Below are 25938 nucleotides of genomic sequence, written 5' to 3' on the forward strand. Positions count from 1 at the left end.
CTTTTTATTTCGCGGCGGAAGCGGAGAAAACAATTAAGGGACCGTGCTATTCGGTTAGGTTTTTTACTTGATTTACCTTTCTCGCGTGACCCACAATGCAAATTAAGTTTCGACGAGGAAATCACGCGATTAACATATAAACATAATCCTTTCACTTTGTTTTGAACACATTTAAAATCCAAAACTGCCAGCTAGTGACAGCTAAATACATAAAGTCATGACGGTTATTATTTCATGCTTCCTTTGAAACTGAATATTTCAACAGCAAGAAAGGCTTGTTTTGATAGTCATCTTCAAAGAATTACATTCAAGGGTTTCTGAATATCGAAAAACAGTTCAATGAAGCGTCGTTTCATTTAGGGCATAACAGATAGTGTAGCTATGTTTTAATTATGTGATAAAAAATCTTTTCATCAGGTTTATTCTCAAGCTAAGATCGAAATATAAATGCATGTTTTTTGTGAGGTCTGTTGGCCGCATAATGATGACATTTACGAAATGAAACTTTTGAATGCAGGGAGCCACACAACGCAGAGTAAACAATAAACCTGACAAAAGTAATTGACTTTTGCTTCGCCCAATGGTCTCCGCCGAGCGCATTTCCATTTTTATGACCATTATGAAAAAGCTAAATTAGGAAGGGTGTTGCAAAATCAAACGAATACGATTTGTTTACAAGGTTGCAGTATCGTCGATATGTCTTATTTGATTAAATTCGCCTTAAGAAAATTCGGCGATTTTTCGTCATATAGACCACGTTTTACCGATTTCGTGTTTAGTCCGTCGGACAAAAACAACCTCCAGAATAAATTTTGATCAAACAGTGCACCTGCCTGCTGTTAACATGCATAATCACTGTTTTGAAATGATAATAAGTAAACATTTGGTTCAAAACATCAACTCTACATGGGTGTGACCATAGGCGCTGCAAAACAGTTGGAACAAACATGAATCGTTTCGTGCTTTCTGCCTTTTTCTTGTTTCTCCTCGTTCCTTCTTCGATCTCACGCAGATAAAGAACCACAGACCGTGATTCTGGTGTCCATGGATGGAATGCCTTGGAATCTGATCGGTGGCGAGTTTGCGAACACACCAAACCTCGACAGAGTAGCGAAGAATGGAGTTAAAGCCAAATACCTCAAGACGGTTGTTCCCGGAAAAACATGGCCTACTCACCAATCCCTCCTCACTGGTTTGTACCCAGAGAGCCATGGAATCGTTTCCAACGCGTTTTGGGATCCAGTTTACGAAGAAAAGTTCATTTTCGAATACGACTGCAGCAACTTCGACCCGAAATTCTACAACGACTCCGAGCCAATATGGCTGACACTGCAGCGCTCAACAACAAACAAGGGGCGGAGCGGAGTGTACTTTTGGCCTGGTTGGGGCGGCTACAAAGAAATGCCGAGCTACTACAGAAAACCGATTTGTAAGCTAAACTGCAGCGCTATAGATCCCAAAGAACTGCCTAACTTGCGCAACAAGACGCGAAGTTCGTGGCCGTCTTATGAACACTGCTATCCTGATTTTTTCAACGAGAGCGAAACATTCCCTAAGCGAATTGATCGAGTGATTAGCTGGCTTAAGTCTGACGATCCTCCTCGCTTTGTCGCGCTGTACATCGACGCGCCCGACTGGAAGGGACACTCGGGTGGTGCACTGTCTCAAGACTACAAGGACTCCATTGAACAAGTGGACAAAGATGCCGTCGGTTATCTTTTGGATCAATTGGAGAAGGAATCGTTCACAGACAAAGTGAACGTGATCTTTGTCAGTGATCATAACATGGTGAACACGTCTTCAGAGCGAGTGATCCTATTAGATCAATACATCGACCCGTCAACATACAGACTGACCGAAACTGCGACCATCGGTCACATCTGGCCAAACGAAGGAAAGTTGGACGAGATCTACAACAATCTGACGAAGCCAAAGGTCCCCAACCATCTTTCTGTGTACAAAAAGCAAGATATTCCCGAGGAATATCACTGGAAGCACAACCGACGAATCCCGCCCATTTATGTCGAACCTGAAGTTGGTTGGATTGTGGAAAAGTCGAATGCCACAGCCAGAGAAGGAGAATGGGTGCGAGGAAATCACGGCTGGCCTCCACAGAAGGGAAAATTGTATTCGATCTTATACGCACAAGGACCGGCCTTTAAAGTGGGTTACGAGATAGAGCCGTTCTCCATTCTCGATCTGTATCCAATGATGTGCGATCTCCTGGGAATAGAGCCTCGTCCTAACAACGGTTCCATGGAAATCGTCAAGAAGATGTACAAAGAGGAGGAGAGCCCGAAAGCTGGTCAGCAGAGCCTGGTCACGTGGTCAGCGCGTGTTCTCGTGGCTTTGACGACGGCTTTGGTTGTTTCCATTGCATTGTAGAAAAGCGAGACCAGTACATCTGAGATGAGGTTTGTGGCCTAATCCTAGCCTTCGCAATTTTGTTCAGTGTGGATACGGAACGTTCAAACCTTTTGTATAGAATCTGCGTCATTTTGTAGATAAATCTCAGATGATCATTTTCAGTATTTTATCTTTCCAGTAGAAATTTAGCCGCAAATATTTAGCTTCGTTATGTTTAATATTTTGGATTCAAAACTTTATCGCCACGATAGCTCGGTTATTACAATTGTATCAGTTCAACACACAGTTATTTCTCTTGTAAATAAATAGAGCATCGCAAGCAGCCTGTATTTAAGGAGGGTAAAAGCATACTTAGTCAATGCTCGTAGTTTATAAACTGGTTTACATATCTTCCGTGTGGGAGTCTGCTACAGAGAAGGTACCCAAAGTATTAGCTTGATTGTGCATGCCATGCATGCCATATGGGAGCGCCATTATAACTCGTACGTACACGTTAGAAAATCAATTTCGTAGTTCTACTTATAATCCACGGCAATTAATCTGTAAAGATCATTTTAGACATATATATTATAGTTGTCGGAGAACTGGCACAGATCAACAACAATATAGATGTTTCAATATAATTGATCTTATTATGTGTATTCATACTAAAAAAGTGATGAATTTATGGTTGTTAATTCGAATCAGTAGGATTAAAAAGTGTTCAGAAACAGAAGGAGTCTCAAGATTGTGAGTACTTCCAGTACTCTACCAATGGAAATTTAAAAAGTAGATACACTGTAATTAAAAAAAAAAAATAGGTCTTTTCTTTCTTCGACAACTGTAACTTTGATGTCTTTCTTTGTCTCTATTAATAACTGTAGTAATTAAAAAGTTGTAAAATGTTATTGATGTAAGGCGTCGGACCAGTCAATTATATATATGACTGTTTGTGTTTTGTAAAGCAATTTCAGCAAACGATTAATAGAGCAGTTTTCACTTGAGTGTCGAAAGTTAATTGCGTTTGCTTTGGTTTTGCATTGCTACGCTTAGTGATTGGTTTAAAAATCTCGCGCCACTTTCTCAGCCAATCAGAAGTAAAACCAAAACCAATCGTGACTCGCGCGCGCACGTTTTCCCGCGCTTCGTGCCGGCTACATGTATTTGCTTCGAGTTTTGATTGGTTCACTGAATTGTCTGTGTTTTTTGTGATTGGCTAAAGTAATTACTTTGGTTTTGGTTTTGGTTTTGGTTTTGGTTTTGGTTTTACGACACTCAATTGAAAACTGCTCTAAAAGTAGAAGACGTTTGTCAGTGCGTGACTCCATATCTGCTTGTCACTTATTGTCCTTCTTTAGCCTGCTTCCCGGCCGGCCGCGCAGGGTCATAACGCAACGCTCCTCACGAATCCTGCCGCGGGAAAACCGAAGTCTAGCTCTGGCCGGACCAGACCCTGGTCCCCCGGGGGGGGGGGGTACTCCCATAAATTTCGGAAGGGGTGTGCCGCCAAGGTTCTTAAACCCTGACCCTATTTAAGGATAAAGAAAGCGAAAATTGATGCCCTTTTTAAGGCCCAAAACCGAAAAATGACACCCTATTCAAGGGGAGGAGAAGCGTTCCGTGACGACCCAAATAACGACTAACCGCGCACGGCAAGACACAAATCTTTATAAAATCGCTTTTCTAATACCTGAACAGAAAATTCAGTTTTAAGATATCTTTTTTTCGTTTAGCTGGGCGTTTATTTTAGCTAATAGAATTTAGGTACCCTATCTAAGGATCACACCGGGAACACATTGCCAAAAGGAGCAAAAATGATACCCTATTTAAGGACCGAGAACCTCAAAAACCATACCCTATCGGGCGGCACATACCTATATAGGCCACATATGGGAGTACCCCCCCCCCCCCCCCCGGGCCCTGATCCAGGTCGAGTCGAATGTGAGAGTTTTGTCCTTGGCACAACTCTCACATTTCCTCTCTAGCTCCACACCCAGTCGTATAAATGGGTACAGGTTAAGTGTTTTGTTAGGACAAGTATCAAAATGCTCTAGGGCGATGGACTAGCATCCCATCCACTGGGCTATAGCAACACTCTTAGTAAACCCTAGGATTTTATCTTCACCTTCACAATGATTTAAACAGCGAGGGTATTACATGTTATGCCTCCCCCTGGCGGAGGGGGGTGAGGGGGTGGGGATGGATGGCATAGATGGGCATGCCCGTTGTCCCTTTTAGGTTTTGGTACCGCACTGTACCCGCACAATAAAGGTGTACAGATTTAAATTTTGGAAGTTGATACATATAATGGTATCTCTTACGAAACGACTTAAAAGTAAGCACCAAACAATTTGAGGTAGAGAATGAAAGCGCTGGAAGTCGCCCCCTCCCCCCCCCCCCCACCCCTCCAAGTCGTGACACTTTGTTTAGATTATAAGGATATGTCACAAACCCATCCCAAGGTAGGGGAGGGGTCAAGGTACGCTCAAGGTGCGAGTCCAGCATGACGGAAATTCTTGTTCTTTCTTTAGCAATTTGCTTTCTTCTCATTTCGACGCCTCATTATGTTTCATCCGAAGAAGCGAAGCAAGAAAAGGAAACGGTCATCCTAGTTTCCATGGATGGTATGGGATGGCAATTCATCGGCGGGCAGTTCGCCGACACTCCAAATCTTGATGCCGTGGGGCGGAATGGAGTGCGCGCACGCTACACCAGAAATGTTGTCCCGACTAAAACATGGCCTACACATCACTCCTACCTCACGGGACTGTATCCCGAAAGCCATGGGATTATCTCAAACAGGTTCTGGGATCCTGTTTACCAAGAAAAGTTCATTTTCGATTACGACTGCACAAACAATGACCCAAAGTTCTACAACGCTTCGGAACCGATCTGGTTGACGCTCGAGAAGCAAGGGGGACGAAGCGGGGTTTATTTTTGGCCAGGGAGTCGCGGTTACCGTGAAAAGCCAACTTACTACGAGAAACCTATCTGCCTTGTTAACTGCAGCGCAATCGACCCAAAAGATCTGCCTAAATACAGAAATAAAACGCGCGCAACATGGCCAAGCTACATCCACTGCATGCCCAACTACACAGAGCCTTTCAAGAGCCGTCTAGATAAGGTGATCAACTGGCTTAAGTCAGACAAACCACCGCAGTTTGTAGCAGTGTATATAGATCATCCAGATTGGGAAGGCCATGATTATGGCTCGCAATCCAAAGAATACAAGGCTGCTATTGAAAAAGTCGATCGAGAAGTTGTGGGTTATCTGACAGATCGATTGCGTGACGAAGGGTTTCTGGATAGCGTGAATTTAATCTTTGTCAGCGATCACAGTTTTAACAACATTTCTTCTAGTCGTCGCATATTTCTCGATGATTATCTCGACCAATCAGCTTACACGATGATCGAATCAGGAGCTTTGGCACACATCTGGCCAAAGGACGGAAAACTCGATGAAATATTCGACAATCTCACCAAAGCCTCGAATCAACACATGAAAGTCTACAAGAAAAAAGATATTCCAGAATCGTACCATTGGAAACACAATCGCAGAATTCCTCCGATATTCATCAATCCCGCAGTGGGCTGGTATATCGTGCAGTCCCGCGGGAACTCCAACGCAACGTGGGTTTACGGGTCGCACGGCTGGCCGCCGCAGGAGAGTCGAAGCTACCCAATTTTCTTCGCACGTGGCCCCGCGTTTAAAAAGAACTTGGAGGTGCAGCCGTTTAGCATACTCGATCTGTATCCCTTGATGTGCCATTTACTTGGAATCCCACCACAACCAAACAACGGTTCACTGGAAAATGTTATTTCCATGCTGCAGGGATCCACTACCAATAGCCCGCCAACCGCTGGCCAAGCTGGAGTAATTGCGTGGGCATTTCTTGTCTTTTTGACTGCATTTATTTTCACATTGATTCACTTTTGAAGGAGCTTGACTTCACATTTTTTTACCTTACATCCTTAGCAATGCCTTTCTTTTTTACTTTTTACCTGCAAAAAAGGGGTGGGGGATCTTAGGGCATGCTTGTCGTCTCTGTCATACATTAAACACAAATGCTTGAAAATAGAACGTAAAACAACAAATAAATTTTAGGTTCTTTTTTCAAACCATGCATAGTCCATGTGTTATGACATAGTGAATATATGAAAGACGACACATATATGTGATCTGCGGATTAATAATGAAACGAATGATAAGATCGTCGCAGTGTGTAAGCAATTGAAGAAATTGCATTTTTTAGCCTTGAAAAAAACATTTCAAGGCTACAAGGGCATTTAAACCCACGACCTCCGCGATACGGGTGTGTTGCACTACCAACTGAGCTATGAAGCCTAGATACATTGGGAGCAGGTCAGTTATAGGTTCTAATGTCCTGCATGTGGAGTAGATATGACATAGTAAATATATGAAAGACAACACATATATGTGAACTGCGGATTAATGATGAAATGAATGATGTGATCCTTGCAGCGTGTAAGCATTTACACACACTGCAAGGATTACATCATTTTCTCTTTGTGTTATCTTTGTATATTTTTATTTCCTGTATTTCTTATATTTTTATTCGTAATATTTCATAGTTTATCCATAGTTTTAATATTCGTATTGTTCTGTGTATTTTTATATTTTATTGTAAATAATTATTGAGGGCCACTGGTTTGTTAGTGTTTTTATGCTATTTTAGTGCTACCCTCGTTAAATAAAGACTTTACTTATTACTTACTTACTTTGCTGGTGGTTTAGAACGATCAGGCATGAAATGATCAACTAAAAATGATAAAAATGTAAATACTACGCTGTAGTAAAAAAAACTATTCCCGACGTTTTGGCAATGCTGCCTTCTTCAGGGGGACAAAACTATTTCGCCATTAAAAAGTTTGTTGTATAACACGCGCATTTAAATAAATGCTCGCGCACGTTTACGCGCGCGTGCGAGAGCGCACGATAATACAAAGAAGTCAATTCACGTAAAGCTAAAGTCTTGGTTAAGTCCACTCGACTTTAGCTTTACGTGTTGACTTCTTTGTATTATTGTGCGCTCTCGCGCGCGCGCGGAGACGTGCGGAGATTTATTTAAATGCGCGGACACACCGGCGATAGTGCCCGAAGGCGGGAACGTCAGGAATAGTTTACTACAGCGTAGTATTTACATTTACAATTTTTATCACTAATGAAATGATCAACATTCATTTAGAGATGAAAGTAGTTCATTTATTAGTGTGATCATCTGGGTGAGAGTAGTTCTGAAAAGAACTGTTGCCAGTGACTGATGTTATGACAACCTAAGCAGAAGTCATCTTCAGACACAAATGAAAAACCTTTGTCACTTGATGCAGCTACAGCCATATATTTGATGACAGTGCATTTATCCTCATTTAAAGCTCTTTTTGTGTCTGTTTTAGAATGGTATCTTTTAAGGGTCACATAAAGCTTTTGCCACGCCCAGATTGGCTTCCTGACAAGCATCCCACTTCTTTAACAGGGAGTCATTCCCAGAAAAAATACCAGTCTAACAGTTTTTATAAGCAAATACCAACAGTTAAAGAATTTGGTGAGTTTTTGGTGTGTTGGTTTTCCAAATTTTGCAGTGTTAGTTGGTATACTGAACTCCGGATTGAGCATTCCAAGTTCAAGCCCTGGCCGGAGTCATTGTGTTGTGTTCTTGGGCAAGACACTTTACTCTCACAGTGCCTCTCTCTATCCACGTGTATAAATGGGTACCAGCAAATTTAGTGCTGGGCCTTGTAACCCTACAATGGACAAGCACCCCTGGGGGAGTAAGAAACACTGCTACTGACTTTGTGCTATGGAAACCTGGATAAGCTCCAGTCTGATGGACAATGAGGCCTGAAGGCAGACCTTTACCAGTTGTACATTGACTTTTCTGCAGACACCTTGTTATTATCAACATTTACATATACAACTACTTGGTCACTAAAATAACAAAATATTTCTAGTCTAAATTATGTGAGTTCAACCTTTTTAATATAGACACTTTTTATGGAGAATTCTCCTGGATGCCCAATTGCTGAAATTTATTTAAAATAGATCTACTTTAGGGCTACCTTAGATGGTACAAGTTTGTTACATGGGACTTTTGTAGTACATACTACTCAAATCATGCAAAAATCACATACAACTAGTTTTGTCATTGAACATTAATTGTCTCTGATTACATATCATTGTGGTAGGGTTTTAAACATATTTCAAAATCCTTCAAAATTTGTTTTAATGTTGTATCTGTCAACTTCATGCAAGTTGTAGGTTTGTTTTACATGAAACAATTAGTGCTGTAGGCTTGTCGTTAGCATGTTGCACATGGCAATGTTGTACTGTCTAAATCTGCTCTTCCAATACCAATTTGTAACCTAAGATTTGTAACCTTAGAAGTAAACCACCCTGTACCACAGAAATTATAAAAATGTAGTTTATTAAAATTTTCTACCACTTCAGCTCTGGGTTAGTCTTGTATTTCTCGTAATCTTCTTTCTTGAAAAAAGAGATTTCTGTTTCATTTTCTGTTAGGAAATACAGGAATAAATATAAATAATTTATATTAAATTTTTATTTATTATATCAGTTTTGAATTTAGACTGTGGTAGTCTCCCTTTTGCTTAAAATTCCGTGGGACAAATGTGAAAGTGGAGAAGGCAAAAATTATATACGAGTGGCGAAGCCCTGAGCTGCGAGTTGTGTAGGTGCTGCTTTCCTTCCGGCACCTGAGCTATTTGCCACTTGCTGCTTTGCCGCTCTTATATCGTGCTCACTTGCTTTCACATAAGTCCCCATGAAATTTAAAGCAATAGAGAGACTGTTTGCAGTCTATTTTGAATTTTGCAAATAAACAACCTTCTAGTGTTCTTTAAATTTTACTTGTAAGGGAATGCCTATGATAATTTTACCCACAAACCATCTCCCCCTAAAAGTAGAGATAAACCTGCTCGGTTTTTAGCAAATTCCAAAAGTAGAGACACCTGAAAGTAGGAGTCAAAAATTTGACAAATCACACATGTATTGGCAATTTGTTGGGGAAGTCTGACAAAAACTGGGTAGACTAGTCTATACAGGGACTTACGGACTACTAAGGGGGGGGGGAATAGATGGATCAAGTCTCATAAGAGCTAGAGAATGAGGAATATATTGACTTAACTGGTTTCCACACCCCAAGTATGAACAGCCCGGGGGGGTGCAGGCAACCCAAGAAGTTTTGTTTTGGGGCCCCGGCCCCCAGACCATCTCAAGAAAAGACATACTAATTGACTTTTATTCATAAATTAACTTGCATGTTGGCTCATGATCAATTAAATAAAGGGATGTTTTTTGGCTCTCACTTTTATAGCGTTTACAGGCCAGTCCAGTCTAAACCCCTTACCCCCCAAAATCCCCCCTGTTATTCCACGCATCATCACAAACCACACTCCCCTTATGCATACACCAACGAAAACATGCCATTTAGGGGGGTAGGTTGGTTAAGTCTGCATTTGGGGGAGCCTAGTAGCTAATCAGGCCTGAGCTTATCCTGGTTTCCATAGCATGAAGTGCTACTCCCCACTGATGGGATGCTAATCCATCACAGGGTTACCCCCAGCATTAAATTCCCCAGTACCCATTTATACACCTGGGTGAAGAAATTCAATATGATTTAATAAAGTGTCTTGCCCAAGAACAAAACGTATTGCCCTGGCCGGGGCTCAAACCTGGACTGCTCAATCTGGATTAAGCACACTAACCATGAGACCACCTCACCTCTCATGGGGGGGGGGGGGGGAGGGGTTTGGAATACTCCTTGTTGCCTTATCTTACACACCACATTCCACAAGAGATACTTGAGGCCCAGGGGGGTACTCCGGCTTGTAAATGACGGGGATGATCGAATGGAGGCAAAACTAAGGACCTCAAAAATCAAGTCTTCCGACATTACCCAAAAAAATCCCATACCATAAATACGCCAAGGCACTTTAGTTCGTTTTTAATATCCAAAAATATCCCCTTTTTAAAGTGTATATGACATGAAAAATATTTTCTGCTTATTTGAAAGGCCTTTCGAAATACAGAAGAATGGCGTTTTTCTTTTCGATATATATTTTTTCGTATCAGAGATATTGACGTTTTTGTATTATGCAAATTAGTTCAGTGATGACGTCAGAAGATTTGACTCTAAAAATGGTAAAATACTGAATAAACAATATCTCTAAAACTATTAAAGCAGTGTTCTTGGAACTTGGCACCACAAATGTGCATCACAAAAGGAACAAAATGACACCCTTAGTATTGTTGCCATAGCAACTCTTTCAGCTCCAGTCTCTCTGTCAAAAAGACAAATATCCCCATATCTGACCTCTAAAGTGAGACAAAGGGTCCTGCTTAGAACAGACATAGTTCCCATATTGCCTTAATTCCCACCATTGGTTTGGCTGCGCTAGATGGTTCTTGGTTTAAGACAAAAACTGGGAATTTCAGTTTTTATTGAGACAGCACCAGCGGCAAAACTGTTGTCATGGCAACAGCCCTAAGAGTAACATTTTGTTTCTTTTGTGATGCACATTTGTGGTGCCAAGTTCCAAGAACACTGCTTTAATAGTTTTAGAGATATTGTTTATTCAGTATTTTACCATTTTTAGAGTCAAATCTTGTGACGTCATCACTGATCTAATTTGCATAATACAAAAACGTCAATATCTCTGAAACGAAAAAAGATATTTCGAAAAGAAAAACGCCATTCTTCTGTATTTCGAAAGGCCTTTCAAATTAGCAGAAAATATTTTTCATGTCATATACACTTTAAATCAAGTCACCCAAAAAAATACTTGCCAAATTTTCCAACCCAAAAAAATCCCGGAATCGAAAATTTCAAACCCAAAAAAATCCTTCGATCATCCCCAGACGACGTTCGAATAGTATCCCATGGTGCAATTCTCCGCGCACTTCACGCAATATCGAAGTTATGGCGGATTCCACCGTAAAATAACGCCGCTTTCTCTACGGCACATTTCGTATATTTTTGTTCCAGTCAAAAGCAAGAAAATTGTATTATTTTGTTGTTTGTCATACTTTCATTGATTTGCAATTGTCCTATGACCATGGTTTGTAAAAAAACGTCCTTTATTTTGATTATTTTGATTAGCTTTCCTTCACAAAATGTTCACTGACCCGCGACGAGGTCATAAATATTCACGATTCTTCGGATAAAAAGCAGGTTTCTACTAAATATGGGTCTCACACTAGCATAATAAAGGCCGTATTATTGTACTTGCAAAGAAGTACCCAGAAGTACCCGCATCTTAATGACTTTTTCAGCAATCAAAGATGACTGAAATTTCGATCGAAAACCAGCGCCGCGTGCTGCGAAGCATGTGTGATGTCTGTTTCAGGTAACAATCGCTGGGTTTCGTGAGTGCTTTGTCCTGCTTTGTCATCATTGCCATTTATATTTACACTCAAAATGACTAATTTCGAAAGTTATCTTATAACTGTACTCTTCAAAATAGTGAAATGCTTACAACTGGTGAAAAATAACCGTAATAATAAGCTCAAATATGTATTCACAGATTATGTAAACAATGCCGAATGAGCCCGCCGGCTGCGAAGCAGACGGACTAGTGATCGATAGAGATGTAAGAAGAAATGTAAGAAAACCGATTCAGATCAGCACAGGACTTCTTTATTACCACTCCAGCAACAAATAGCTCATCTATACCCGAATTTTTGACTGTCACAGGAACGAGAGCTCTTCGACGTTCGTCCAATTGTTCGATAACACTAACATGTATCTCTCTGCGAAACACAGGTAAATCCCTTCAGTGTGACACTGAAATTCTACTTTGAAACGCAGTGAACGTAGAATAAGTCGTTGAAACACGCCATGGCGAACGCTTCTTCGCACTTCGCGAGAGCTGAACAATACTGATTAGGTCACGTACGCAGTGATAATATAAGATGAAACGAAATGCATCATGGGATACTATTCGAATGTCGTCTGGATCATCCCTGTCATTTACAAGCCGGAGTACCCCCCCCCCCCTGGGACTTGAGGACTTTTTTTTAGAACTGGAGTCTTATCCCTCATGACAAACACTTTGAAGGTAGAGAAAGACATTTTGCTTACCAATTCCACTGTCAGAAAGACTGCAGTCTGGTGTTAAAATTAGTTTCTCATCATCTTCTAAGACAATGACTGGATTACTTGTCTACAAAATATAAAAAGGAAAATAAAGAACTTTACTTCACATTTGTAATAAAAAAGTGCTCATTTTAAATATCTGTGATGCTATAAAATGGAAGCTCTACAACTCTCACCTTTGCACCATGTGCTTTATGCTGAATTTTCATTGTGTCTGGAAAATTTGCAAATAAACACAGAATGATTCCATCGTTTATATGTATGTATAAAACATATTGGCCCGATTTATACTAGAGATGGATGATCCGTCCAGACGAATTTGCATTTTAATTAGGCGAGCATCTTTTAGTTTGTGCAATAATTCGTCTGTCATGGTCTGCGTATAAATATGGGCAAACAGATGGATCATCCATCCAGACCAACTATCTAAATAATTCGTCTGCCAAGATGAATTATGAAGAAAGTTGGTCTGGACCGATAATCCGTCTGTTTGCCCTATTTATACACAGACAAATTATTGCACAAACTTAAAAATTCTCACCTAATTAAAATGCAATTTCCTCTGGACGGATCATCAGTCTCTAGTATATATCGGGCCATTTTTATTTTAAAATTTCTAGAAAAGCACATTCATCTATCAAGACAAAAAATAGTTTGGCAAGATTTCCGCACAGCCCCATACATTAATTATGCATGCAATTTTCTGACTGACTCGTTCTTTTCATGATTGCTGTTTGTGTATAGTGATAGTATGAAGTAGTTGCATACATAATTAATGTATGGGGTGCGAAAATCTTTCCAATAATTTTACAACAAGAAGGATGTTCATCCACAAACCATAAGAGAAGTTTCTGAATGGAGGAGGTACATCAGGTCTTTTCTTAATCTCTGTAAAAAAATTGCTAAATTTAAGATACTCAAAAGACGTAGGTTCACAGGACGAAACGACAGGTATAAAATTTTTACCTGAAACTACAAAGTCCATAAAATGCTGAACTGTTTGCTCCAGCGGCACGTCCTTGAACACGACATATTTAATATTTCTGTATTCAAACGACCTTATCAGGCGTACAGTTAAAGTTTCTCCCGCAGTTTTGGCTGCTCTCTCTCCAGTTCCACTATCCATCGCCACAAAATCTCAAAAAAAGTTCAGCGAAGAAGGATACATTCGTTCTCTTCGTCCGCCATGTTGGGGCTAAGCGACCACGCACTTGAAAACCGCTGGACCAAGTTTAGGATTTGTTCCCAGAGGCGGGAAGAAAAGGACCCTGGGAGCGAGATTGAAGGTGGGTTGGAGAACCCCCTTTGGACCCCCATTTCATGTTAGCAAAACGCCTCAACTGCAGCATACTAATAGTGGTAACCTAATGGAGTATTTGACTGTTGTTTTACGCACGTATCAATGTTCAGCCGCCGAGGGGAGAGGCCGGGCCGTTTGAACTTAGCTGAGAATTTCTGTTCAAATGCCCAACCCCCATTTGCGGATGTTCAAAAGAGTCACTATAAAACTTCAATAAGATGTTGTAAGAAAGTCCATTAAAACGGTCAAAAGTCCCCACTAAGGGCAAACAATTGCTGTCAATTTCCCTGCCTATGCCCGGCCTCCCTCCACAGTGGCTTAACATTGATAGGTGCATAATATGCTGGCCTTGTTTCAGTTTTTTCATACCTTGCAAGCAGTTGGTTTCTCCTAAATTTATGTTTGGTGCAGAAGTAAAAAACAACTACTCGCAGGATAGTTTGTTCGACAAAACATTCCAACACATGCAAAGGTTGTCTAGCCTGCAGAACAAGCATGCAACTGTGTCAGCGTGGAACACGAGAAGCAGCGTGCATGCTAGGCATGCAAGCAAAAGTTCTTTGTGCTTGTCACGAGTTTCTCCCCAAGAGAAATTCTGCGTAGGAGGCTACATGCAAGCAGACATCTTTTGTTCCTTTCCTGTACTGGGTAAAGGAAAAGAAACAGAACATGTCCGCAGAAATAAAACATAGGCACGCTAAGCGTGCAGGAGTTATTTTTTCAATTTATGGGGTGGCTTGGGGTGAAACTGGGTGATTGTCCTGTTGGGATGGTTTATGCCATGGGTTGAGCTATTTGTGTATGGCGGCCCACGAAGTCACTTTTTGCACAAAATTTGCTTGCAAACAAAATAACTTTTACGTGCATTTTGATACATCAGAACTGTTTTACTCAATATGTAAATTTTCATCATTTAATTGAAAAACAAAAACTAATTCAATTATCAAAATGTCACAAAATGGCACGTTCTTATTCTGTTTAAGCGGTTATGGGCTGCGGTCACATCTACGACGTAACTAAAGTTTAACTATAGTTAGTCTCAAGTTACGTGACGTCATACCTAACTATAGTTAGTGCTTTCTGTCGTCTTTGCGGTCACACCAATGCAGTTAACTATAGTTAGTTCTGATTAGGTTGTGAATAATTTGGTATTTAAATTAGTTCATGACAGCCCTTGTTGTTTATTTGTGTCCAGTTGTTCCTCTATTTTTTTCTATTTTTGCACGGCATTTCGGCGTTGAAGAAAATAAAATGAAGTAAGGATGCTAGAAACCGAAGAATTCAAGCTTTATTTTTGCTAACATTGATGATATGTAATTTCTTGGCATGTTGTTTTTCTTGTTTTCCTTCCCTTGACGCTTTGTTTTGCATATTTATGTTCATGTCGCACGTGCGAAAAGAATTGTCGCATTCTGATTGGCTTTTCGTTTGTAAACTTAAGACTAACTCATGAACCTTGCTTGGGTATAACTATAGTTAGTGTGTATTGTTTTGGATCAGCGAGGCGTAAATTTTCTAACTATAGTTAGGGCGAACAGAGAAGCGGTCACATTAAAAATATAGCTAACTATAGTTAACGCCGTCCTAACTATAGTTAGTAGTCTAGATGTGATCGCAGCCATTTTGTTGCTAGCTTTGTTGCAACCGTAACGTGTTACTTCTGTTTGTTACGGAATACTTTTGGCTATTTGCCAAACACTGAAACATGATATTGTTGTTTTTCTCACTTTTGTAACACGAGACCTCTGTTTTTTAAAAACGAACGTAACACGATACCCTTGTTTTTCTCGAAAAAGCCACGATTCCATATAGACATTGAACGAAAAGTACTATAATAAACGAAGTAATAAACGCATCAAATCAAAAACCACTTTCTTCGGGAAAGTTCTTTAAAGCGCAGTGCACCTGGAGTATTTGTTTTCTGTCAGAACTGTTCGACAAAGATTTTCGTTCATTCGCAACCTTAATTTCTATTCAACAAACAAGAACTAATTGAGTTATCGAATTGTCACGGAATGGCACGCTCTTATTCTGTTTTTAACTGCGCTGCGCAGTTCTTGCTCTGCACGGGGTTTATTATTAACTGCGCTGCGCAGTTCTTGCTCTGCACGGGGTTTATTAACTGCGCTGCGCAGTTCTTGCTCTGCACGCGGTTTATTAACTGCGCTGCGCAGTTCTTGCTCTGCACGGGGTTTATTAACTGCGCTGCGCAGTTCTTGCTCTGCACGTCCTTTTTTTTTTTTTTTTTTTTCTCAGTGACCAGACTGATGCCCCCGCTCGGCCAGGCGGCTCGGGTCACGCAATGTTTAAAAGCTTGAAAACACTTACCAATGGGAAATTTTCTAATGCTTTGGTCTTTATAAGCATGTTTAGCGTGAGATGTCCGATTTTAAAGCGTTTACTCAAAGAAAATACTAAATTTTCACGCTTTGAAAGAAATTTATATTTTAGTGGGCTAAAATCTGTAAATAAATACCATTACGTTGATGTCAAAGAATGTGCTGACATGACAAGTTTCACTTTCGATCGGCTAGACATCGAGTCACGTAATGTAAAGCGAATCCTTTGGTCTTTACTTAACAAATATATTGTGAAGTATTTCTCTCTTAAGCGTAATCTATTTTTTGGCTGTGCTATTGAAAGGATTTTAGAGATATAAAGAAAAATTCCCTTCACAAACTTGCCCTGACTTGTAACGCTTACGTCATTCGGCAGGCTAGGGAAATTCCCAATACCATTACGTTGTTGTCAAAGAATGTGCTGGCTAACATGACAACTCTCACTTTGACAACTTTGCGTATCCGCTGATCTTTTTCTCTTTTTTTGTCTTTACAAAGGCTGTTAAGTGTGAATTATTCGATTTTGAAGCGTTTGACTCATGGAAAATGATAAATTTCCACGCTTTCAAAGAGAAATATAATTCAGCGGGACAGAATCTGTGAATAAATACAATTATGTTGGTGTAAAAGAATGTGCTGACATGACAAGTTTCACTTTCGATCGGCTAGACCTCGAGTCACGTAATTTTTTAAAGCTATTATCAGCTACCTTTCAAATCTTTGCGAATCCTTTGGTCTTTACTTCAGAAATTCAGCATGAAGTATTTTGAAGCGTTAGAATCAAAGAAAATACTAAAATTTCATGCCTTAAAATAAAAATAAGCTTTAGCGGGCAAGAACTTACATTTATTTACATTACGTTTGTGTCCTGGAATGTGCTTGCGTTGGCAAGTTTCACTTTCACAAGGCTTTGATGACGATAGGCAAGAATCACGCAATGTTTTGAAAGCTTTAAATCTGCTACAAATGGGAACTAAACAAATCCTTTGGTCTTAAACTAGCATGTTAAGTGTGAAATATTCGACTTTTTAGAGTTATGTATTTTTGAAGCTGTGTCATCTAGAAGATTTCTGAAATCTGAAGGAAAAACCACTGAGACAAACATGTAAGGCTTACTTCATTGATAAAATTAGTTCCCCGGGGAATTCCCATTCAGCTAAAAACATCTCTAGTGTTCTTCTCAAATTTGATTTGATTATTTGCTTTAATATTCCATTTTCGGAGTGAGTTATTCAATCTTAAACGGAAATTCGATACAACACTGGATGCTGATTTAAAAGATTTTTTGGTTTCACGGATCAGGATCGTGGGAATTAAATTTGGCCAGCATTAGCATATAAGAAAAATAATTAATTGCGGATGGAACTAGTCAACCATGAAATGTCACACAAGGTGTTTTCTTTCCATTTTGTTTGTCAGTCGCGACACTTTTTGACGTGACGTGGGTAAAGGGAACGGAGTGGGGTGGGGTCATATTTTATTCCCCCCACATGGCTCCCCTAGGGTGGTCACGTGACCAGCGCAGTTTTAAGCTCTAAGAGCTTCTTGTTATTTTTCGTTTTGTCGGTGACCTGTACCAAACCTCCACTCGGTCAGGCTCATGTCACGCGATGTTTTGAAGCTACAAATCAGTAACAAATGGAAACATTTTCTTATTTTTTGCCTTTACAAAGAATGTTTAGTGTGAAATATTCGATTTTGAAGCGTTTTATTCAAAGGAAATTCTAAATTTTCATGCGTCGAAAGAAAAATATATTTCAGCGGGCCAGAATCGGTGAATAAATACCATTACGTTGCTGTAAAAGAATGTGCTGACATGACAAGTTTCACTTTCGATCGGCTAGACCTCGAGTCACGTAATTTTTCAAAGCTATTATCAGCTACCTTTCAAATCTTTGCGAAGCCATTAATCTTTACTTACAAAATTCAGTGTGAAGTATTTTGAAGCGTTTGAATCAAAGAGAATACTAAAATTTCACGCTTTAAAAAATACGCTTCAGCGGGCAAGAATTTACATTTTTTTACATTACGTTTGTGTCCTGGAATGTGCTGGCGTTAGCAAATTTTTACTTTCACAAGGCACTGATCGGCAAAAAATCACGCAATGCTCTGAAAGGTTTAAACCTGCTACAAACGGAAACTGAACAAATCCTCTGGTCTAAACTTAGCATGTTAAGTGTGAAATGTTCGACTTTTTAGCGTTATTTATTTTTGGAGCTGTGTCATCTATAGGATTTCTGAAATCTGATGGACAAACATGCCCTGACTTGCAAGGGTTACGTCATTGATAAATTAATTCCCCGGGGAATTGCCATTCAGCAAAACACAGGTCTAGTGTTCTTCTCAAATTTGATTTAATTATTTGCTCCAATATTCCATTTTCGGAGCTGGTTATTCAATCTTTAAACGGTAATTCAAGACAACACTGGATGCTGATTTAAATCAGGATCGTGGGAATTAAATTTGGTCACCATTAGCATATAAGAAAAATGTTTAATTTCGGATGGAACTAGTCAACCATGAAATGTCACGCAAGGTGTTTTCTTACCATCTTGTTTGTCAGTCGCAACATTGTTCGACGCAGGTAAAGGGGATACGGGGAGGGGGGTGCATTTTTCGTTCCTCCCACATGGCTCCCCTTATAAAGTGCTCACGAGACCAGCGCAGTTGTAAGCTCTAAGAGCTCTTGTTATTATTATTATTATTATTTTTTTTTTTCGTTTTGTCGGTGACCAGACCCAGACCTCCACTCGGTCGAGCTTGAAATCACGCGATGTTTAGAAGCTACAAATCAGAAACAAATGGAAATGTTTTCTCTTTTTTGTCTTTATAAAGTATGCTTAGTGTGAACTATTCGATTTTGAAGCGTTTGGTTCATGAAAAATACTAAATATCCACCTTTTCAAAGAGAAATATAATTTAGCGGGCCAGAATCTATGAATAAATACCATTACGATGGTGGAAAAGAATGTGCTGACATGACAAGTTTCAGTTTCGATCATCTAGACCTCGAGTCACGTAATGTTTTTAAGGTATTATCAGCTACTTTAATATCTTTGCAAATCCTTTGGTCTTTACTAAACAAATTTATTGCAAAGTATTTCTCTTTTAAGAGTAACACACATGTAAATTAGGAGTTGTGACACAAACCGTGACAACTCGCTCGGCTCGCCCAGGCTCGCCTCGCTCCTTGTCACAATTTGTGTCCACAACTCCTAATTTACATGTGTGTGCGGAACGCAAGACGCCTTTCTTACCCCTCTCGCGAAACGAGTTGCAAAAAAGGCGTTGGCGGCACCTCTAACGGCCCGCAGCAACAGAGAGCGCCACCTGTGTGCTATATTTATTTTTCAATTGAACAAATATTTTTCTTTAGTATATGCAACAGATGGCTGCCGCAAGATATTCGTCAGAAGTTTTGCAAGCTAAGATGGAGGAAAACCTCCGTGAATTTCAAAGAAACCCCCAAAGAAATTTGTCTTTTTCACTCGCCCACACCGATTTTAACGAATGGCTTAGAGTATGGAAAATGGACATACCCGAAACTGACACAAACAACAAAGATCTTTTAATTTTTGCAAAAAAACACAAAAAAAAGTTTTATGATCTTTTGGAAAGCGAAATTGATGACTTACGAAGCTTAAAAGCAAGCTTTGGACTTGAAGTTAAATTTTCGATACAAAGAGACGGAGTTACGCAATACATGAACCACTATTTCAGTGAAAGAGAACCGCACGTGTTTTCAAAAAACACCAAAGAAGAAATCGAAAAAGAGTTTGTCAGATTTATCGAAAAAGCAAAGGGAGAAATTGAGGCTTGGTCAGAGAAGGGCTCGGGGTGGAAAATTGAAAGAATAGAAATGGCGTATATCAATGTCGCGCGTTATCAGCCATTGAGAGGGGGGAGTTATCTGCCTTTACCACCAAAATTGGCAAACAAAAAAGCAGTTATTAACGTGCAAAACAGGGATAACGAATGTTTGAAATGGGCTTTGAGAGCTGCATTATTTCCGCCAAGAGATGGGAAAAATCCGCAAAGAACAAGCAGATACCCAGTTGACGACGGAATAAACTACAATGGAATCGATTTTCCAACGCCTCTAAAGCAGATTGACAGGCTTGAGGCGCAAAACAACAACCTTGCAATAAATGTGTTTGGATGGGAAGACGACTGTGTGATACCTCTCAGAACAAGCAAAAAAGAAAATAGCATTTCCCGTATAAACCTTATGTTAATTGAGTCAGGATTAATTCAGCACTACTGTTTTGTAAAAAGAGTAAGCGCTCTGCTTTACGATCAGACTAAATCACACAACAAAAAACACTTTTGCATGATGTGCTTGACCGGTTTTACAAGAGCAGACTTGCTCGAAAAGCACGAAAAATATTGCAATGGAGTTAACGGCAGGCCAACAAGAATCGAAATGCCGGAAGAGGGGAAAAACACTCTTTCTTTTAAAAACTATCAAAAACAAATGAAAGCGCCTTTTGTAATTTACGCCGACTTTGAGGCATTGTTAAGAAAGATGCAAGGATGTAAACGCGAAACGCCCGAGGACAGCCAGAAGAGAAAAGAAAAAGGAGAAGAACTAGAAGACTTGAAGAAAAAAAGCTACACAGAAAAGACAGAACAGCACGAAGCATGTGGATTTGCTTACACAGTTGTAAGGAGCGACGGCAAACACGAAAAACCTTACGTTTACAGGGGTGAAAACGCCGTTGAAGTGTTTTTGAACTGCCTTTTAAGTGAAGAGAAAAAAATAAGATTTGAATTGTCAAAGCAAAAACCCCTTGTGATGACTTCGGAAGACTGGGAAAAATTCAAAAATGCAACCGATTGCCACATTTGCGAAAAAACGCTGATGAAACAAAACTTTTTAGACTCGTTGCCGGTTTGGATTGGGTATTATGGTGAACTTAATTACTTTGGGCAGCTTCACAAAAAATGTTATTACAGCACGAAAAAAGCGGAGCAAAGCCTTGGTACCGAACACCACTATGAGCTAAAAAAGCTGACACAAAACACACACATAGTGGCCGCAAAAAACCAAAAAAAATGTTTGAAGTGCCACAAGCCGCTTATCCAGCCGAACTACAAAGATGTGGTAAAGGACCACTGCCACATAACAGGGAAGTTTCGAGGAGCCGCGCACAACATTTGTAACTTGATGATGAGAATAAATCCAAAAAATGTCCAAATACCAGTTGTATTTCACAACCTAAGGGGCTATGATGCGCACCATTTAATGCAGGCAATGTCAAAGATTTCAAAAGAGGCACAGAAAGAGGTAAAATGTGTCGCAAACAACATGGAAAAATACATCACATTTTCATTTGGCGGACTGCGTTTTATTGACAGCTTAAACTTTCTTCAAGGAAGTCTTGATTCACTTGTAACAGCGACACCGAAGGAGTCATTAAATATAACAAAATCTATTTCAACACAGTCTGATGAAAGTTTTGAACTTCTTTGCAAAAAGGGAATCTATCCTTACGAATACATGGACTCATGGGAAAGATTTAGCGAAACAAGTTTGCCTGAAAAAGAAAAGTTTTACAGCAAACTTAATGATGAGAACATAACGGATGAAGAGTACAAACACGCGCAAAACGTGTGGGAAACCTTTGGCTGCCAGACCCTGGGCGACTACCACGATTTGTACGTTAAGACAGACGTTTCTCTGTTGGCTGACGTTTTTGAAAACTTCCGAAAAATCTGTCTTGAGAAGTACGGGTTAGATCCCGCGAATTATTACACGACGCCAGGCCTTTCTTGGGACGCACTTTTGAAAAAGACAGGCGTGGAGCTTGAGTTACTTACGGACTATGAAATGCATCTTTTTGTTGAAAGGGGATTAAGAGGCGGAATTTCGATGGTAAGCAAAAGATATGCAAAGGCGAACAACCCTTATGTTGAGGGATTTGACCCGAGCCAGCCAAAAAAATACATAATGTACCTCGATGCGAATAACCTTTACGGGTGGGCAATGAGCAAGCCGCTCCCAAAAAGTGGTTTTAGATGGAAAAAGGTTATGCCGACAGAAAAAGAAATAATGACAAAAAAAGAGTTTGCAAAAGCTGGATGGATTTTAGAGGTGGACTTAGAATACCCGAAAGAGCTGCATGACGCCCAAAACAGCTATCCATTAGCGCCAGAGAAAAAGAAAATAAACAAAGAAATGTTTTCACCTTACCAAAAGAAAATAATAAAAAATCTTGATTTAAAACTGCCAGAAAGCGAAAAGCTTGTATTGACTCTCGAAGACAAAACTAATTACGTCGTGCATTACCGAAACTTGCAGTTTTATTTAAAACAAGGAATGAAACTTAAAAAAGTGCACAGGGTCTTAGAGTTTGAACAGGAATGCTGGATGGAGCCCTACATCCGGATGAACACAGAATTCAGAAAAAAAGCAAAGAACGACTTTGAAAAGAACTTTTACAAGCTAATGAATAACTCGGTTTTTGGAAAAACAATGGAAAACCTGAGAAACCGTGTAGACATAAGAATAGCGCGAAGCGACGAAACAAAGAAAATAAGAAAATTAGTTGCAAGCCCATTGTATTCAAGGCATGTAATGTTTTCAAACGATCTAGTTGGAATAGACATGCGAAAAAGCAGGCTTTTTCTTAATAAACCGGTCTACACAGGCATGACCATCCTTGACGTAAGCAAGCTATGCATGTATGACTTCTTTTACAACCATCTGAAAAAGGAGTACGGAGAGCGTTGCGAGCTTTTGTATACAGACACAGACAGCCTTTTGCTTGAGATAGAAACAGAAGACGTTTACGCGGACATGGCAAAAAACATTGACAAGTACGACACAAGCGACTACCCAAAAGAGCATTCACTTCATTCAAACGAAAACAAAAAGGTGTTGGGAAAAATGAAAGACGAATGCGCAGGAAAACTAATTTCAGAGTGTGTTTGTTTGAGGCCAAAAATGTATTCAATAATGACAGAAGACAAAAAAAATATAAAAAAAGCAAAGGGGGTAAAAGAGTGTGTGACAAAGAATAAGATAGATCATGAAAACTTCAAAGATACACTTTTTCAAAACAAGGAAAGCTTTCACGAAATGCACATGCTAAGAAGCTATGCCCACGAGATGTATTCAATAGTGGTAAACAAAAAATCGCTGTCGCCTTTTGACTCAAAGCGATGGATAGCGGATGATGGGATACATACAAATGCTTACGGGTATAAGTTTTGCGAAACAAAGCCTACATAAACATAACTTTTAGAGCTTTTCTGAGCCCAAGGGGCTCAAGCACTAAGTGCTTGGTGGTAACTGTGTATTTGGAGGAATAACAAGCAATTCTTCACGCACGAAGCCGCGCTTTGGACCATCGTGCAAGTAATAAAGCACTGGCTGATTAGGTTTAGTAACAGACCTTTCAATGCTGTAGACTTTTAATGACCAAATCGGATCTGTAGCCCTTTTTACGCCGCCTTCCAGCTCGCCAGGTTGGTAGAGGAAGCGCACATTAACGAGAGAGGGGAGTTTTTTTCTTTCTTGCCAACAGGTCTTGTATATTTTGAGGACGGTTTTGACGAAACAGCCTTTTCTTTGATTGCAGCAGCAGGTTTCTTACCAGTAAGACTGGTTACTTCGTTGTTTAGAGCGGCAACAACTTCGGGTAGCCTTTTTACCCACGCTGTCGACCGCTGGCCAGATGGCAGGTTCATCTCGACACCGTACTGATAACCAAACAGGCGCCCTGCCAGTGTTTGATTAAAACGTTCAACAATAGCTTGATCTCTGTGAATGTTAACACGCCCGCGTCTAATATAGGTTTTGTGATTTTCCATTTCTTTAGTAACAGATCCCATGAATTCGCGACCAGGGTCAACTTGCAGCATCTGTGGCCATTTTAGTGCACTTCGCCTGTAAATTGTCTGAAAACCTTTTGCAACCTCAGTTGAATCTTTGGAGGTCAAAGGCTCGGCCTCTTTGAAACGGCTGGCAACGTCAACAACAGTCAGCGCGTATTTGTAAACTTTTCGCCCTCGCGGCAGTTTGTCGTGTGGCAGAAAAAGAAGGTCCGCCTGGTGGACCGCGTTTGGAGAAGAAACATCGAATTTTGGGCGAGGAACGTATCGTGGTGCCGGAAGGTAGATCTGCCAAAGGGCCTGCTTAACTAGCCACTTTTTTGCGGCATCTTCGGAAACCTTGGCCGCCTCGGCTAATTTTTTTATCGCAGCAATTCCCTTCCAATAGCCCTGGGGGCTATAGTAGACTTTCGAGATTTTCTTCGAAAAGTTTTGCTCCGCAAAAATCTTTGCATCCATGCGTATACAAGAAAAAAAAGAAACGTTTAAAGAAACCGAAAGGCAGCGTACCCAAGAGCAAGAGCGCCTGCGCCAACGAACATAAGTTCACCTTGTTTCTGCTGCTCGCTTGGCTGATAGAAATCAGAGAACTTGGGTTCTTTCGGAGGAATCATTTGTTTGTCAGGATGTGCCTGGTTGTAGAGTTTGAAAGCGTAGTCTGTGTTCGTAAAGTTTTGTTTCGCTTGCTGTTTGATCTCATTGTTGGTTTCGATCCAGTCGAGAAGCTTCGTGCGGTCGCGAGAGTACTTCGCGTAAGCTGCCTGGTAAGCCTCGAGAGCTTTGTCGTGTCTTTCTTTTTCTTTCAAAGCGGCGTCATCTCCGCCACCCAAAGCTCGAGCAAGATAGTTGCCGCCAATGAAAGCAGCAGCGTTCAAGATAGCTCCGCCAGCCATAATCGCTACGCTTGCCATTGTGTGTTTTTGTTCTTATACTAAGATATTTTTTTTTAATTGGTGGGGAGAATTTTCTGGTCCTCGAGATACTGTTTAAGTGCAACGCTGCCAGCCATGACGGCTGTGAACTTTACATAGTTCATAAAACTGCTGCTTGGGTCGGATGTGAAGTTTTCTTTTACAACTTTTTTGGCAGCCCAGCCGATTCCGGCGGCGAGACCTGTAATGGTGGCGGCATCCATGAGCGTTTTCACGAGTTTGTTGTCGGACATGGCGGTTCAGTATAAAATAATAAAAAATATTCAATTGAAAAATTTTTTTGTTTATTCTTCACCGTTTTGCGAAGCAAAGTTTGCAACTTCTTCACCAGATTCAACTTCTTTTGTTTTTTTTATACCTCTTTTAAAAATTGTATCCTCATCCTTTTGCACCCGAATAGCGGTTTTAACGCAAGTTTTGGAAAATTCAAACCAAAGTAATGCAATACCAGCCATAGCTGCACCTTTAACAAGGTTGTCAAGAATAAAACCAAGGGACATTGTCGGTATAATAAATGAAAAATAAATGTTCAAAAGAAATTTTTTAATCCATCGGACGGATTCCTCTTTGTTTGCGAGGTCTAATGGCATTTTGGATTGTCGAAGGCGTGTCTGAAGAACGCGTTGCAACCCTTCCAATACTTTCTGCTGTAACGCGCAAAGCGCGGGGTTCCTCTGGGACCCCTGGTGTGTCATCAGTTATAAGAGTTGGCGGAGCTTTAAATGTTGGACTTCTTTTTTCGTTTATAAAGCCTTTTATGTCTTCGCGTTTCACATAAGTTGTAACGATTGCACCGCCGATACCAAGCAAAGATATCCATTGATTTGTGGTGAGACCGCTTGATTGCGGCTGAGCCTCGGGCGGAGCTGGTTCCGTTACGGCCGGTGGTGTTGCATTTCGCTTTGCAGCAGCAGATTTCTTTTCCTTTTCTTTTGCAATTATTGCAGCAGCCTCGACAGCAGCTTTTTTCTGTGCTTCACGAGCCTGTTTTGTTTTTTCAGCTGCAAGCTTGCCAGCAGCAACTCGCTTTGGATTTTTGGCAGGCTTTGTTG

The 25938-nt window shown here is 40.4% G+C and overlaps 3 protein-coding genes and 1 pseudogene across 3 annotated transcripts in view; 3 read left to right on the forward strand and 1 right to left on the reverse strand.

The window, feature by feature from the left end:
- The window catches only part of LOC144660170 (uncharacterized), a 166258-nt gene that overhangs the window by 28818 nt on the left and 111502 nt on the right, over positions 1-25938 (forward strand). The gene's annotated exons all lie outside the window — the stretch shown is intronic.
- On the forward strand, positions 933-3327 carry LOC144660014 (ectonucleotide pyrophosphatase/phosphodiesterase family member 5-like; annotated as a pseudogene).
- On the forward strand, positions 4576-7308 carry LOC144660805 (ectonucleotide pyrophosphatase/phosphodiesterase family member 5-like). Its single transcript, XM_078521531.1, has one exon. It carries the CDS (start codon positions 4850-4852, stop codon positions 6281-6283), a length of 1434 nt encoding a protein of 477 aa, XP_078377657.1. The 5' UTR covers positions 4576-4849; the 3' UTR covers positions 6284-7308.
- On the reverse strand, positions 7592-13673 carry LOC144660225 (UPF0538 protein C2orf76 homolog). The gene is made up of 5 exons (XM_078520827.1): positions 13446-13673; positions 13317-13367; positions 12656-12693; positions 12465-12546; positions 7592-8877 (listed from the first exon to the last, which is right to left on the reverse strand). Exons 1-5 carry the CDS (start codon positions 13603-13605, stop codon positions 8801-8803), a joined length of 408 nt encoding a protein of 135 aa, XP_078376953.1. The 5' UTR covers positions 13606-13673; the 3' UTR covers positions 7592-8800.

The sequence above is a fragment of the Oculina patagonica genome, chromosome 7 (assembly GCF_052425735.1).
Source record: "Oculina patagonica isolate OP01 chromosome 7, crgOcupat, whole genome shotgun sequence".
Taxonomy (NCBI): domain Eukaryota; kingdom Metazoa; phylum Cnidaria; class Anthozoa; order Scleractinia; family Oculinidae; genus Oculina; species Oculina patagonica.